General features: G+C 40.8%; 1 protein-coding gene and 1 non-coding gene across 2 annotated transcripts; both read right to left on the bottom strand.

Annotated features, from left to right (window-relative positions):
• Positions 1-3,841: 3,841 nt before the first annotated feature.
• On the bottom strand, positions 3,842-15,152 carry dapk3 (death-associated protein kinase 3). Its single transcript, XM_026150464.1, has 9 exons — positions 14,989-15,152; positions 14,197-14,309; positions 7,827-8,187; positions 7,121-7,250; positions 6,928-6,976; positions 6,776-6,802; positions 6,536-6,688; positions 6,064-6,109; positions 3,842-5,864 (listed from the first exon to the last, which is right to left on the bottom strand). Exons 2-9 carry the CDS (start codon positions 14,256-14,258, stop codon positions 5,328-5,330), a joined length of 1,365 nt encoding a protein of 454 aa, XP_026006249.1. The 5' UTR covers positions 14,259-14,309; positions 14,989-15,152; the 3' UTR covers positions 3,842-5,327.
• A 1,324-nt stretch (positions 15,153-16,476) lies between these two features.
• Positions 16,477-16,548, bottom strand: trnae-cuc (transfer RNA glutamic acid (anticodon CUC)). The gene has a single exon. It is a non-coding gene; the product is annotated as a tRNA-Glu (tRNA).

Raw genomic sequence — 16,548 nt, 5'->3', positions numbered from 1 at the left:
TTATTGTTATTTATTGTTGTCATAATTAATATACAAATAAAACAGTTAGAAAACAGTGTTTTCTTTGTGTAATGTTTTATTTATTTATTTATTTTTTTACTGAGATTTAGGGTCCTTCTTTATCTAAAATTCATTCTTTGTCTTTTCCCTTTTTTGCTTAAACTGGTGTTGTCAGCGTTTAATCTCGTCAAAATGACGTTAACGGCATAACTGCGAGGGGCTGCCCCACGCACAGAGCGATCTGTGCTTACTCGCTAACTGATATTTGCTGCGTTAATGCAACATCATTTTAACGAGATTAACACTGACACTAGTTTAAACCTGTAAAGCCTAAACAATGAAATAAGTATCAGAATTTTTTTATTTTTTATTTTTTAAAGCGATAGTGTTTATTGAACCTCACGACAAATAAATAGACACTTTGTGAACAAATTAAGCACATAAAAGATCTGAAGTCACCCAAACTCTCAATGTGAGCGCCAAAGAAATGTTTATGTCATGATTGGGCTAAAATAAACCAATCAGAGAGACAACAAAACCTTAAAGTGGCCAAAACAACCATCTGGTTCATTTTTTTTTTTTTTTTTTTTTTTTTTTTAAATGAAGGAATGCAAAGACCACAGGAGACGGCTAAAGTGGATGATGACAGAATTGTTTCACTGTTAACAAAAGCAGCCTTCCAACACCTAACTTCTTTAGGAGGTATTAGTATTACCGTTAAGGTCTACAATCAAAAGATGACTTCACAGATGTAAATACAGAGTGCTTACAACAAGGTGCAAGCCACCGGTTACACTGGAGAACAGGAAATTTGATTTAAGGTGAAATTTATTTATGTAACACATTTCCAGACAGACGATGCTGCACAAAGTGTTTAACAATATAAAAATGCCATTAAAAAGAAACGATGTAAAACAATAACAATATAAAGCAATGATAGGACAATAAAAGAATTAAAACTATAACTAAGACTATTAAATAAGACAAATGCTTGTGTGTTAAAAGCCAGGGCATAAAAATGTGTTGTTAGTAGTGATTTAAATGGATCAACTATTTGTGCAGATCTATTTTATATTAATATAATATTTAGGGGAAGACTATTCCAAAGTCTGGGACCTGCCACAGAGAAGGCTCTATCACCACGAGATTTGAGATGAGTCCATGGGATGGATAGCATTAAGTTTGAGCTAGACCTCATGGTTTTTCCTGGAGCATAAACAGAGAGGGGCTCAGACAAGTTTCAGCGATGGTGGAGGCGGTATTATGGTATGGGCATGCATGACTGCTGGTGTTTATATTGATGATGGGTCGATGACTTCAGCCCAACACAGCATGATTTTCAGTTATCAAATGCAAAGCTGAAGGCAGAGACAAAACCTAATTTGTCATAGTCCAGATAATTATGGACATACAGTGGGGCAAAAAAGTATTTAGTCAGCCACCGATTGTGCAAGTTCCCCCACTTAAAATGATGACAGAGGTCAGTAATTTGCACCAGAGGTACACGTCAACTGTGAGAGACAGAATGTGGGGAAAAAATTCAGATGGTAGGATTTGTAAAGAATTTATTCGTAAATTAGGGTGGAAAATAAGTATTTGGTCACCTTAAACAAGGAAAATCTCTGGCTCTCACAGACCTGTAACGTCTTCTGTAAGAAGCTTTTCTGTCCCCCACTCGTTACCTGTATGAATGGCACCTGTTTGAACCCATCATTTGTATAAAAGACACCTGTCCACAGCCTCAAACAGTCAGACTCCAAACTCCGCCATGGCCAAGACCAAAGAGCTTTCGAAGGACACCAGGAAAAGTATTGTAGACCTGCACCAGACTGGGAAGAGTGAATCTACAATAGGCAAGCAGCTTGGTGTGAAAAAATCAACTGTGGGAGCAATCATCAGAAAATGGAAGACATACAAGACCACTGATAATTTAGTATTTATTTATTTATTGTCATTGTCAAGAACAATGAAATTGCGTTTGGGGCTTCCATACAACCCAAAAAAAAGAAGAAAATAATAAATACCCCTTAAAACCCAAGTGTACATATTTAACCCAGTGTGACTCCAATGCAATAAGACAATCCTTAGCAATAATGTTCGTAGAAATTCAGACAAAGACCTGAGAAACATGACAAAATACAACAATGCAACCCATTCAATATTATTGTACTGTGAGATATGATATCAGATATGATAGTTATCTATTTAAGAAAGAGGGGGGGGGGCAGGAGGGGGAAGAGAATAAAGATATGATGCACCAATGCAGACCAGTTCATTGCAATTAAGAAGTTGGATATGGTTATTGTCCGTGAGAGGGGGGCAGAGAGTTCAGGAGCCTCACAGCCTGTGGATACAGGCTGTTGGCCAGTCTGGATGTTCTGGCCTGTATAGACCTGTACCTTCTCCCTGAGGGCAGCAGATGGAAAAGGTGGCGCGCAGGGTGATGTTGGTCCCGCAGGATACTGTGCACCCTCCTCAGACAGCGAGTGGGGAAGATATTACTGATCTCTGGCAGACTTGTTCCAATAATTCTGCCAGCTTCCTTCACCACCCGCTGGAGTGCTTGCTGATCGGCCTTGGTGCAGCTGGGGAACCACACTAGAAATCCATGATAATCTCCCTCGATCTGGGGCTCCACGCAAGATCTCATCCCATGGGGTCAAAATGATCATGAGAACGGTGAGCAAAGATCCCAGAACCACACGGGGGGACCTGGTGAAAGACCTGCAGAGAGCTGGGACCAAAGTAACAAAGGTCACCATCAGTAACACACTACAACGGCAGGGAATCAAATCCCACAGTGCCAGACGTGTTCCGCTGCTGAAGCCAGTGCATGTCCAGGCCCGTCTGAAGTTTGCCAGAGAGCACATGGATGATACAGCAGAGGATTGGGAGAATGTCATGTGGTCAGATGAAGCCAAAGTAGAACTTTTTGGTATAAACTCAACTCGTCGTGTTTGGAGGAAGAAGAATACTGAGTTGCATCCCAAGAACACCATACTTACTGTGAAGCATGGGGGTGGAAACATCATGCTATGGGGCTGTTTTTCTGCCAAGGGGACAGGACGACTGATCCGTGTTAAGGACAGAATGAATGGGGCCATGTATCGTGAGATTTTGAGCCAAAACCTCCTTCCATCAGTGAGAACTTTGAAGATGAGACGAGGCTGGGTCTTCCAACATGACAATGATCCAAAACACACCGCCCGGGCAACAAAGGAGTGGCTCCGTAAGAAGCATTTGAAAGTCCTGGAGTGGCCTAGCCAGTCTCCAGACCTCAACCCCATAGAAAATCTGTGGCGGGAGTTGAAAGTCCGTGTTGCTCGGCGACAGCCCCAAAACATCACTGCTCTCGAGAAGATCTGCATGGAGGAATGGGCCAAAATACCAGCTACTGTGTGTGCAAACCTGGTAAAGACCTATAGTAAACGTTTGACCTCTGTTATTGCCAACAAAGGTTATGTTAAGAAGTATTGAGTTGTATTTTTGTTATTGACCAAATACTTATTTTCCACCCTGATTTACGAATAAATTCTTTACAAATCCTACCATGTGGATTCATGGATTTTTTTTTTTCACATTCTGTCTCTCACAGTTGAAGTGTACCTCTGGTGCAAATTACTGACCTCTGTCATCATTTTAGGTGGGGGAACTTGCACAATCGGTGGCTGACTAAATACTTTTTTGCCCCACTGTAATTTTTAAGTTTCTCAAAAAGAAAAGACATTTTATTTTAAAAAAAAAGGTATTCACTTTAAGCGATTTAACTCCTGTAATGTTGAATGCATCATGGTGTTGTGCTAGCGTGATAAAATGAATAATAATCTACACACAGGTAAGCTTTGGTTGAAGTGTCACTTTTATTTGCTTGAAACGAGTCTGGACAGATGCTTTACAGCTCTTTCTTACATCAACAGACAGATTAAAATACATTAAAATTCCTCTACACTCATAGGTGCAAATGGATACATTTCTCTACAGAAAAATACTACAGATTATACAACAATGCCTTCTATGCTGTACATGTGGAATGTGTCGGCTGAATGTGGAACTCATCGATGGAGCATTTAAGGTGCGCAGGGATTTAGAGCATACGTACGGAGTTTCCATGCACACTATTTGGTTTACAAGGCTGCTTGTGCAAAAGTCACTGCGTTTTAAGACACTGAGCAGATGATGTTCACTGGGTGACGGATGAGTGCTCACAGAGGCAATAAGGTCAATGAGATTACAGGCACTGCAAAGACGAGTATATACATTCCCAGATCTGGTTTTCCCACTGCTCCATTTCATTCAAGAAACAACAACTTACAAATTGTTTCCTGGGACACTTACTGGGGAAAAAACATGTAATTTGATACCAATTACAGGTAAAACAGAGACTCTCTTCCAGACTATTTTGACTTTGAGCAAAACAAAGGAAAAGATAAGAAATAACATTTGCAAAGTCTCTGATTGAAATAAAACTGATTAAAATAATTATTGCTCTACTTTGCTGGTGATTTCTTTTGCATTAAAATGTCTGAGGTGCACAAAAAAAACAAACCCCAAAACCTTTGTTAATGTAACTTGTGAAAAACTAACCCTAAAGTCTAAAAACTGCCTCTGTTTGATATGTAATCTGTTTATTTTTCCCAGAAATGTTCAATAAACTTAAAAAAATAATAATCAGACATTAAAATAAAGCCCTAAAACTTTTATTTTGTGCTGAGGGTTTGCATAATTTATAGTTACACGTCCCAAATATGAATTTTAAAGTCATTTGAAATGTAAAAAGGCAAAAAATAAATACCACCTAATGCCTCAAACCTGAAACTATACACCGAATATTGTGAAGCTTTCTCATGTGACCTGAGGCGGGAACAGATGATTGGAGAGTGAAGGCTTTTAAAGCAACAGGAAGTTAAGACCAATTTTTAAAATAATAACCAGGTATAATAATAACCAAGTAAACAAATGAATTCATTTCTGTGTAAAAAAACAAACAAAAAACAAACAAACAAACAAAAACAACCCCAAAACAAGCAAACAGCTGAATTACAGTACATGAAATTAGTAAAAATCTAAATAAATTCATTGACACAGGAATGATTTTTCAAAGAGGAATGGCTTCCACATGTTGCCTCTCTGCTTCTTGTTCTCTCAAACGTGACATAAAAGTAGGATTTTTATTTATTTATTTTTTCCCTTTCTGATGGGCGACAGCGGCGGCGTAGCTTATGATGACGACTGACCCTCTCAAACTCCGCTGTGTAGTGCACAAGCAGAGACGACAGGCAAGATGAAAGCTTGATGATGAAACCCTCACTGCTGGATGTCAGCGCCGCTCACGGCGTGCTGCCAGAGCTGAGGCCGTCCTTCTCTGCCGATATTGACTTCACCAGCTCCTCCACCCAGCGGACCTCGGAGGCCACCTGCTCGGCCAGGACCTCGTAGCGGTTCTCCAGGCGCCCAAACTTGCGCTTGAGGATGTTGGCCGACTGCATAGTGACCCGCGCGTCCTCCTGGCACTTCTTGCGCTGCGTCTGCGTGCGCTGCAGCTCTTGGCGGATGTGGTTCAGGTTGCCAGAGATGCTCTGGTTCTCTTCCTTGTACCACCCCTCCTTCTCCTCATATATCGATAGCAGCGCTGCCACGTCCTCGCGGCAAGAGCGCTGGTTGCGCTCCAACTCCTTCAGGCCTTCCTCAGCCGCCGCAATCTCCTCGAGCACCTGGGAGAAGCGCTCAAAGTTGGCGTAGGTGTTGTTCGGAGGCATGCTGGAGTGGGACTTGATGGTATACTCCTTGAGACGAGTAGTCTTCAGGCGCCGGCGCTCAGTCTTGTGATCTCTGTCCTCCTGGCGTACGTTCCGCCTCTTAATGACCTGAAGAGGTAAAAAGGTACAGGTCTGAAAAACGAGCAAGAATTTGATGACAAGAACCAAAAGATGGGAGTAAAAAGAGTCATATTTTCAGTTGGCCTGTTTATCAGATGTGAAATTTCACATGAAGTTCTTCAATTTTTTTCCCACTTCACTGAATGTTTAATCTATAAAGATGTAAACAAAGACTTAAACTGCAAACCTTAATCCAGGGGTGCTCAAGACTGTCATCAATGGTCATTCTTTTCCTGCAAAAGAAAATCCATTAGTGTTGGTTAAATGCTGAAGACCAGGGCACTGTGAGTGCCAGCATCTGCATGAAGTATACAAATATTCTATGCAAATTGTACATTCATATAGATATATTTATCTATATATATATATATATAGAGAGAGAGATTCACCATGCGCGTGTTTGTTGATTTAGTGTGCTGCATTTTTTCAGTTTCTGCATGTTCTACAATCATTACACTACGTATTTAAGAATTTTTTATCTTCCCGCTGCAGCTGAGCGACCGCTGATTGATTGATCAAGGTAAATAAGCAAAAGTTAAAATTCTGCAAGTCTAGAAAAAAGCTCATCACAGCAGACGACAACAATGTGCTATAGCTAATACATTTCTGGAATTGTGACATCAACAAGCATTGGATAAAAATCATAAAGATATTCTTACTTAGGATCCTTTACTAGCAAACGGCGTATGAAGTCCTTCGCCAGCTCGCTGGTGTTGCTGAAATACTCCTCATCGAAGTCGTAGTTGACAGCTGAGATGTTGGTCAGCGTCTCTTGTTTGGTCTCGCCCAGAAACGGCGAGGCACCGCTCAACCTGTAACCAGTCAGAAACTTTACTTTAGAGCCCGTTTTGAAGAATCAGGTGGTTTCTGTTTTTTTACAAACTATAAGCTTCACTCACAGAATATACGTGATGACACCAATGCTCCTGCAGAGACGAGAGGATAAATAAAGATCAGTAAAAACTGTTAGGTTAAACCACAGCTTCAGAAAGTGGGGGGGGGAAACAAAAAAAAAACAAAAACAAAAAAAAAAAGCAGGTTGGTATCTTACCACATGTCTGCCTCCAGTCCAAGTGGCTCATAGTTGACTATTTCTGGTGCTGTAAAACACAGGAATGAGCCCTTTAATTCAAAGCAGATGTAATCTGAAGCCACGATCACCCTCTCACAGGGTCTGACTCACTGCATGGAAACAATCTGGCACAAGGCTGGAAGTGAATATTTAGGAGGCCACGAGCTCTCACCAACAAACTCTGGTGTTCCAAAGATGTTCTTGAACTCGTTTCCTGCTTTGATCTGATGAGCGATCCCAAAATCTATTAGCTTGATCCTGGGGTTGGGGACATTCTTGTCCAGCAGCATGATATTCTCAGGCTGAAAGATAAAAAAAAAATGGAGAAAAAAACAAAACAACTATATCACTGAAAGGAGGAGGAGGGCGAGTCGATGACATTAGACACTGACAAAGCAGCATTTTCTACTTGAGCTTTTGAACCATGACACTTGCATTTTATCACCACTGTCAGCAGCTTGCATACAAGTCCATAAAAATAAGCTTTGCTCCTGTACATGCCATCATCCACCAACTAAAATAATACAGAAATAATCCTATTATACGATTTTTATTCTATCCTCGTGAAGTTAAATGTTGCAGTACAGTTTAAAGGCTTTGGTCACCGTATCTTTATTGATAAAGATTAGTAGTCTTTTCCTTTATTAGAAGCTTATGTCTAACTTTTAGCTATCAAAAATGAGATTAGTACATTAACCCCATTGAGAGTAGTCCTCCCTGAAAATATGATTTCATTAATGTTAAGATATTTAGCCCAAAATATATTTTACCATGTTTTTAGCCCAAAAGAATCAGGGCAGCCGTGTTTGTCTGCTCTCACCAACATGTCATCTACCACCGCTGTATAAGAGCCCCTCAAGTTTCCCCTCAGTGCTGACCTTGAGGTCGAAGTGAGCGATGCGTTTGGAGTGGAGATACTGAACGCCATCCAAGATCTGCTTGAGAAACTGCGTGGCCTCCTCCTCAGTCAGAGATTCTTTCTCTGCCAGGAAGTCGAACAGCTCTCCTCCAGACACCAGCTCCAGGATCAGGATCACATCCGTCTTGTTTTCAAAGATGTCATGCAGGGTGATGATGTTGCTGTGCTGGATCTCGCGCAGGATGTTGACCTCGCGCTCGATCTCTTCGCGGCTCACCCCCCGCCGGCTGGACGACAGCCGCCGCTTCTTGATAAACTTGGCTGCGTACTCGATGCCTGTGCTCTTCTCCTTGCACTTACGGACGATGGCAAACTGTCCGCTGCAGAGAGGAAAGATCAGAGAGATGTCAACGCAATGTTCTCCTACCTCATGTTGTGATGGGGGAAAAAAAAAAGATGTTTCTTAAGCAGAAGGCACTGCATGTCTGTCTATCATCATAGATATTTAACAGCAAAGACCTCTAAATGCTGTTAGCTAATAACCTCAGTTGTATCTAGTGTTACACAGAGCAGACAGCTGATTATCAGCTGTGTAAAAACTATAACTTCAATCTCAGCCAAACCGATTTACTCAGGAACAAATAAAATACTAAAAAAAAGCCAAACAATAACATATTTAAGTTGTCTAAGTGACTTATATATATTTAACCTGAGTAGCGAAAGACAGCGGTGGGTTTGAAAACGATTTGCCGGGAGTCCGGTGTTCTCACGGCTCTAGTGAGCCTTGAACTCCGGCTAGCTATCGAGCTGGTGAGACGTCCGTTACCCACGTCGGAGCACAAAACGTCGGAGCGCTTTTGAAAATATGTGATGTCTTGATAAACTGAGCAGATATTTTCGCCTGAAAATATGTTAAACGTTTATTTTGTGACCCAGAAAGAATAATAAGAGTAATATTAACACCAACTAGCTGCCACCATTGTTGACAACTGAGCAGTAGTGATGTGCGGATCGATCCTGAAATATCGATTCCTCCGATACCAATCATTTATGTTCTAGAATCGATTCTCACATTAAAATATCGATATTTTAGTAATTTAGAGTAAATTTATAGTTTATCATTAACAGGAACACAGTGGAAAGAAACTATAACATTCAGATCGTCTACATTCAAAGGAACTACTTCCTCTTCCGCCTTTCATAGTCATGTGCGAAATACGGCTGTATAAATGTCTCGCAGCCCCTTGGTGTGCGCACTCACAACAATGGCTGAGCGTAATTGTGCGGACGCATTTTACCTCCACAAACAGCTGAGACGTGGTTTGTGATACATGTGGCAAAAAAGTGCTCCAAGAGTGAGGTGTTGTGGCCATACTTGCCAACCTTGAGACCTCAGATTTAGAGAGACATTCAAAAGGGCTGTTGGGGGGGGGGTTGTGATAAATACAGTTTACAGTGTTTATTTATCGGATAAAATACGTTAAATGTCACCGTTATTATTGACCCGTGTTCTGACAAACCATCCTACTTTGGCAAAACGTCCTACCGTAGGTAGTTTATGCACATTTCTGCAGTCACAGAGTAATTCCAGCACAAATTTAAGTAGGTATGACGGTTTGCCACTTAATGTTGCCCATCAGAGTATGCTTGTAGCTTATATTCTTAAAGCCAGGGTGGTTTGCCACTTCATTTTACCCGTTAAAGTATGCTTATAGGTAACATTCACAAAGGTAGCATGGTTTGGCACTTAATTTCACCCGTCAGAGTATGTTTCTAGCTCTTATTAACAAAGGTAGGATGATTTGCCACTTAATTTTAGCCGTTAAAGTATGCTTCTGGCTCATATTCACAAAGGTAGGACAATTTTCCACTAAATTTAGCTGTTAAATTATGGTTGTAGGTCACATTCACAAAGGTAGGATGGTTCGCCACTTAATTTCGTGTTGCGCGCATGCGCAGAAACAACGGGTAGGATGGTTTGTCGGGTAGGATGGATTCCCAGAACACCGGCCCGGAAACAGCGGGGGTGTCCAAATTCAGAGGCTGCTTCCACCTGAGGACCCGGCCTTCGCGGTCTAAAGAAAGCCGGGTAGTATGGCACGAGCTCCCTCGGTGGAGTGAAACTCTGCCGTCTGCTCCTTGCTATCTAGAATATAACCGGGCTCTGGCGTAAACTCTCGACCGTCTCACACTTTCTTTAATTAGTTTTCTGCTTGATGTTTATTCAGCTGTGTGAAAACCCCGGAGGAACCCTCCCGAGGGATTAATAAAGGTAAATTTTATTTAATCTAATAACTTTAATCTCAGTCAAACCGATTTACTCACGAACAAATAAAACACTGAAAAAGCCAAAAAATAACATTTTTAAGTTATCAAAGTGACTTGTATATCATGTTTAACCCGAGTAGTGAAAGACCGCGGGGGTTTGAAAACGATGTGTCGGTCGGCTCAGATATTTGAAGTTTACACAGCTACATTCTCACCTGAAAATATGTTAAAAGAGAAATAAGAGTGATATTAAAACTAAGTAGCTGCCGCCATTGTTGAAAACTGGAATTGGCTGCTTCCACGATATCTGCGATATGGTTTTTCAATTTTGTTGTCCGGGTGGAAATTCGGGAGAATGGTGGCTCTTAAATCCTACTACTTATTCCTGCGTCTTTTGGGATCTTACAAAGCTTCAAACGACGCGTCGACTATTAAATTAGTTAGCGACGATTTTAATAGTCGACGTAATCGTGACTAGTCGACTAATCGTGGCAGCCCTAGTCCTATGGCAAACAAAGCACACCCTTTCTGCTTCCATAGGAATTAAGAGGGTCATCAAATGTACTTGATCAACCAATCAACAGTAAGTGTGAGGACCTCTATAAAAGCAGACGTTTTGGGAGTTTGCTGATCTTTAGGATTAAGTCATCCCAGAAGTTTAGATCCTAGCAAATTCACCCTAACATCAGACCATTCAACGCTCAAGTAAACTGCAAAACACACGCAAGAACTACATCTCAGACTCTAGAGAGCTCAGTTAACATGTTAAATGTTAAAGTTTGTTAAATTTTTGGGAAAAAAACCAAAAACATGGCAGCAAAACTTAGGTTTGCAAAATTGCATCTGAACAAACCACAGGACTTCAGAAACAATCTGCTTTGGACATTAGAGCTGGGCGATATGAGATTTTTTCATATCGCGATATGTTTTTTTCATTTCAGGCGATAACGATATCTATCACGATATAAGCCAAATAAGTATATTTGTAAGATTTAAATGTGCCGTTGCTCACAAGTAAAATGTGAAATAATCAGCAGCTTGTTTTTATTTAAATATTTATTTCCCATAATAAGTTCGACAGGGTAGATGTACTTAAAGAACATGAGACTTTTTCAGATAGATAAAGGCAAATATTGCAAACTACACAAAAGGCAGCCGCTAAAGCGTTTAAGTTTCAAAATAGAACAAACGAAACAGACTAAATTGTCAATTCCACTTAGAAACAAAATATTAATTCTAAAAATAAATCTTAGTTTGTTTTACAGAAGAACAGACAAAACTGACTAACTTTTGTCAATATCAAATAAACTGAGAACTAAAAGGAAATTCTCAATCTCTCCTTGTTGTATAGCTGAGCTTTTCAAACAGTTTTAACAGTTACTTTAGTCTGACAAAAGCCGAATGACGAATTAGCGCTTCCAGTCAGAGACTGAGGCTACGTCCACACGTACACGGGTATTTTTGAAAACGGAGATTTTCCGTTTTCGTTTTAAAAAATAATCCCGTCCACACATAAAGGCAGAAATGAAGGAAAACGCTGCTATGAACACGCCAAAGCAGCAGGTGGCGCTAGATTCCTAACCGTGCAGAAATGTTGGCCAATCAGAAGTCTAGAAGCCTCGGTGGGAAAAAGTAAACAAAGCTGGGGCATAGAAGCAGAACAGAGTCGTATGTGTGGAGGGACAGTAACTGTGTGTATATGTAAGCATTTAAACACTGCAGAGAGTAGAATTAACAGTATTGTAGAAATTCATTTCACCGAAACAATAACGTGGCGCACAGTGTGACGCATGCACCAGTTTATTGTATTTCCAGACTTGCTTTCGGCACAATTTACAGTGCACGCTACTCTGTTTTTTGTCAGACTTGAAATAGCCGAAATACCTTCACACTACGGAACTTCTATGGCTCTTCCGTTCGACAATCTCTCCGGCATTGGAACCATCATCTGTTTTCTCTTCGGTCACGCTCGGTTGATTTTTCTAGTCGGCACACTCATTTCCTCCATTACGCGCTGGCTCCATTACCCGCTGGCTGCTTCCCAAACAAACACACGTGCGGCTTGGCACTTGTGCTGTACGTAACAAGTCACGCGACGTGACGCTGCGGCTGTGATTGGTTCGGCTCTGCGCTACTTAATTTGGATTGGCTGACCTTTTTTTTTTTTTTTTTTTTTTTTTTTTTTTAAGAGGACAAGAGCGGCGAGGTCTATCGCGATAGCTTAATTTCTCTATCGAGTAAAAGTTATATCGCGATACATATCGTTATCGTTCTATCGCCCAGCTCTATTGGACATACAAGACCAAAGTGGAGATATCTGGCCATAATGCACACCAACATATAGCAAAATCAAACACAACACATCAACTGTCAGACACTGTGGTGGAGGGGTGATGATCCAGCCTTGTAATGCAGCCACAGGACACGGGCACCTTGCAGTCACTGACTTAACCACAAACTCTTCTGTATACCAACGTATTCTAGAGTCAAATGTGAGGCCATCTGTCCAACAGCTAAAGCTTGGCTGAAACTGGGTCATGGAGCAGGACATGGCCCCAAGCACAGCAACAAATCTCCAACAGAATGACTGGAAAAAAAAATGAAGGTGTTGCCACAGTAAATTAAAACTGACATCTCAACCAGACTGAAATGCTGTGAAAAGACCTCAAGACAGCTGTGATAAATGAATGTCCAATGTCTCAATAAACTAAAGCAACATAGTGAAGAAGCATGAGCCAAAATTCACCAACAAACCGCACATGATTATGATCAAAACTAGCACCACTGATTAACAATTGTTTCATGATCATTGATGTGCATATTATCATGGCCACTGATCAATGGCCTGCAATCACAGCATTGTAACATGGTGAAAGATGTACCCTGAGCTTCTTCCTCAATTCCAAGATGGTCTTTCCATTTTCACATAAATGTTCCCTGTCCAGGATGTGTACATCCTCATCATTGAAAGAGTCACTGGCCACTGGCCTACAAGTGTAAATACTGCTTAAGCCTGATCCAACTGTGCTGTGCTAGCCTTCTTAGACTGTGAAATTTCCATCAGTAATGGGGCACAGTTAAAAGTCGACGTGTACCGTAAACCAACGCACACGGATCAGCATTTAAGGTTTTGACTCTCATCATCCACTAGAGCACAAATGTGTCATCAGGACACTACAACACAGAGAGAACACCGTCCTAACAAAGGTACTCTTGGGCATTGATCAATGATCATGAAACTGACCTCACAGCCCATTGTTAATCAGTGGTACTGCAATCTGCAGTCAGCAGAGACTGAACTGAAGAAGTTACTTGGATGAGTGACAAAAAGTTTCTGCCACTGAAAGTGCTCCATCCAGAATTAAATTAAATGTCTGTTATCCAAACAGAAGTTAAAATCTCTGACTGAAGCTCAAGAAAGCAAAACAGTGCGTTGTCAGCACAACAAAACAATCATTAACACAACTAAAAACAAGAAAATTCTGTTTTATTCCACATAGAATAAAACAGACATTTGTAAATAAAACAGTGTGGTTTAGATCCATTTAGTATCTGCACACACACACACACACACACACACACACACACACACACACACACACACACACACACACACACACACCATCCCCTCTCTTACACTACAGCAGAGGTGCAAGGGCACATTGAGAGGCAGTGACGTCACACTTTTGCTGCATTACTGCAGAAAAAAAAAAAGGTAAGCCAGAAAGTTGTGTTTCATCTCCAAAAATGTGATGACTCATTCACAAACTATCCAGCACAGCAGAAAAGAATTAAAGATGACATTTAATACAGTGCTGCTCACACATATTAAATATCTAGCCCTGTTCAGATCAGTCCCAACCTGGCATTAAAATCCATCTCAAGCAGCATTTCACATTTAGATCTGTTTTTAATTATGGAAAGCATTGATAAGCTGAAAACTCATCGCTTACACAACTTAAAAAATGTGTCTTACAAATGCAAAAAAAGTGTTCTTACACTTTCAGATGAACTGAAGCACACAGCACAACGGCTGGATAGGACAGCAATGAAGAAGAAAGCAGGGTTTTCACATATAATGCTTTCAATTAAACGTTTTAAAACAGGCCCACAAAGCTTACCTCCCCAGCTCCTCTCCCATCTCGTAGTACAACTCAACATCCTCTTGCCTGAAGCCAGCCATGGTGTGCTGACTCTTACGATGATGATGATGGGAGTAACGCCTTCAGATTTCCTGCAGCCAAAAAATAAAAAAATAACTTAAACGTGGATATGTGACACAGAGGCCACAGACACCACAGAGTACAGAGTATGGAGGAAGTGATAAGACAGTGTTAGCACTTTAGGGCTTCTTCATCCTTATTTGGAGTCAACGCTGCTTTGGAGACTTTTTAGCTGATGTCAGACCTCTGCATACCAGTCCTACTACATCATGTCCTTCCCAGGATCAGCTCTCCGACTCAATTAAAGGGACTACACAACCAACTATGTTACCTTTCACTGGCTAGATAACAAACTACGAGCCAAATGAATCAATGTTTAACTGACAATACACAGATAATGACTTTAAAAAGATGCTAAATTGCGACGTTTATATTGCACTTTTCCATCATAAAAGAAAAACGGCACAAAGGAAGACCTATTTAAAGCAAACACAAAGGTAAACTCGTGAAACGGGATCGTCGTGTTAACTTATTACAATCTGAACACTGATTAAAGAATTTAAGGAAAGAAATAAAGGGAATCCCGACGACGGAAACCAGCTAGCTTAGCTGTGAAGCTAACATTAGCGTCCCGTAGAAACACAGCGCTTAATAAAGACAAAGAAAAGGATTCATAGTAACTCAAATACTGACAACAACGCATATATTTAGTCACACAAAAGTGAAGGGATTTCTACTACAGATACTTACAGTACGGCTGGCTACGAGTGCTGCATTCCTCTGCCAAGTAGTTGTGTGTGAACTCGCCGACTGAGAAAACATCAGGCTAACTGCGGCGGAACACATAGCTTCCGGTGTCCTTCAAAAGTAAAAGCATTAACCTTCGGCGCCAATCAATGCAGTCTCCAAACCACTCACTTCAAAGTCTCCCTCTGATGTACTCATTTATAATCTTGTCCGTCCTGGTCACGCCCAATTGACGTGTTAACATCTTCAATTCCACCACCTCCAGCGCCTGTGTTTTTGTCAGCATATTATTAAATATTTTCAAAATATTAATCATAAGTGTGTTAATAGACCGACAACTTAATGCTACTGATGTTATCATTTTCACTGTCAGACCTGGAATCACATTCATGCACACTGTACTTGCAAGTAGATGTGTGTGTGTGTGTGTGTGTGTGTGTGTGTGTGTGTGTGTGTGTGTGTGTGTGTGTGTGTGTGTGTGTGTGTGTGTGTGTGTGTGTGTGTAAATGCCTGTGTTACTGTGTAGATACTAACGTTATTGTGTGTCACACACATTCCCTGAGAAGGTGCCCTTAAACTTATGTCTATTTTTATCTCTTCTCCTATGCTAAAACAATCTGAATGTAAATCTACATGTGCCAACAGAGAATGCCAAACTATGTTTCATTTTTCTTGTAACAGTGACTACAAAGATCTATTTTATTCTATTCTATTACCAAAAGGATTTATCCCTCTGGGGCTAAAAAGAAAAGAGAGAAGCGTGAAGTAATGTTTCCATAAATACTTATCAGTAATATAAGATCAACAGAATCATCAAACAAACCTTCAATTCAATCAAGATGTGGTCAGCTTGGGTGATGTCAAATTCTATTTAAGGCCCCACAAAACCATAGCTAGGCTCTCGTTTGGCTTCACAGTTCTTTTTCTTTAGCAATCTTTTTTTTGTTTACAATATCAACCAGCCATAAAAACTAATAAGAATCATGTCACACTATGTGGCAGCACTGTATTAAGTTTAAGTTAAGATCTTATCAGGCAAATAGAAATATTTAGCCTTGATTTTGTAAGAAAACCTTTATTGTGAAAGTTGAAGTAGTTTAAGTTCCGCTGTCGTTGCGCATCTTGACGCAGGTAAACACCGGACAGAAGGGAGGACATATGGAATGACATCATGTTGAGTGAATCAGCCTGCTGCAGTACGTCAGTGAGCAACAAGACCGAGCATGCAGCAGCGAAGATTAAAGAGAGGCCAGAGCAGGGAAGAGGCGCACTATTAGACAGTGAACGTATAACAACGGGTTTTGCTAATAACGACTAATTTATTAAAATACTGTAATTAGACACAATACGAGCATGTTTTCAAAGCTATGACAGAGAGACATTTCTGGAAATTAACATCTGGCTAGTGTAATAGGTCGGGATTTTAGCAGGGGGGTTGACGCAGGGTAGGAATGAACAGAACTTTCATCGACCTTACATTTTCAAAATTAGTTCCCTGACCGGGAATCGAACCCGGGCCGCGGCGGTGAGAGCGCCGAATCCTAACCACTAGACCACCAGGGA

The sequence above is a fragment of the Astatotilapia calliptera genome, chromosome 18, assembly GCF_900246225.1.
Source record: "Astatotilapia calliptera chromosome 18, fAstCal1.2, whole genome shotgun sequence".
Taxonomy (NCBI): Eukaryota; Metazoa; Chordata; class Actinopteri; order Cichliformes; family Cichlidae; genus Astatotilapia; species Astatotilapia calliptera.
Note: the sequence above shows the minus strand (reverse complement) of the source record. Positions and strands in the feature narration are given on the sequence as shown.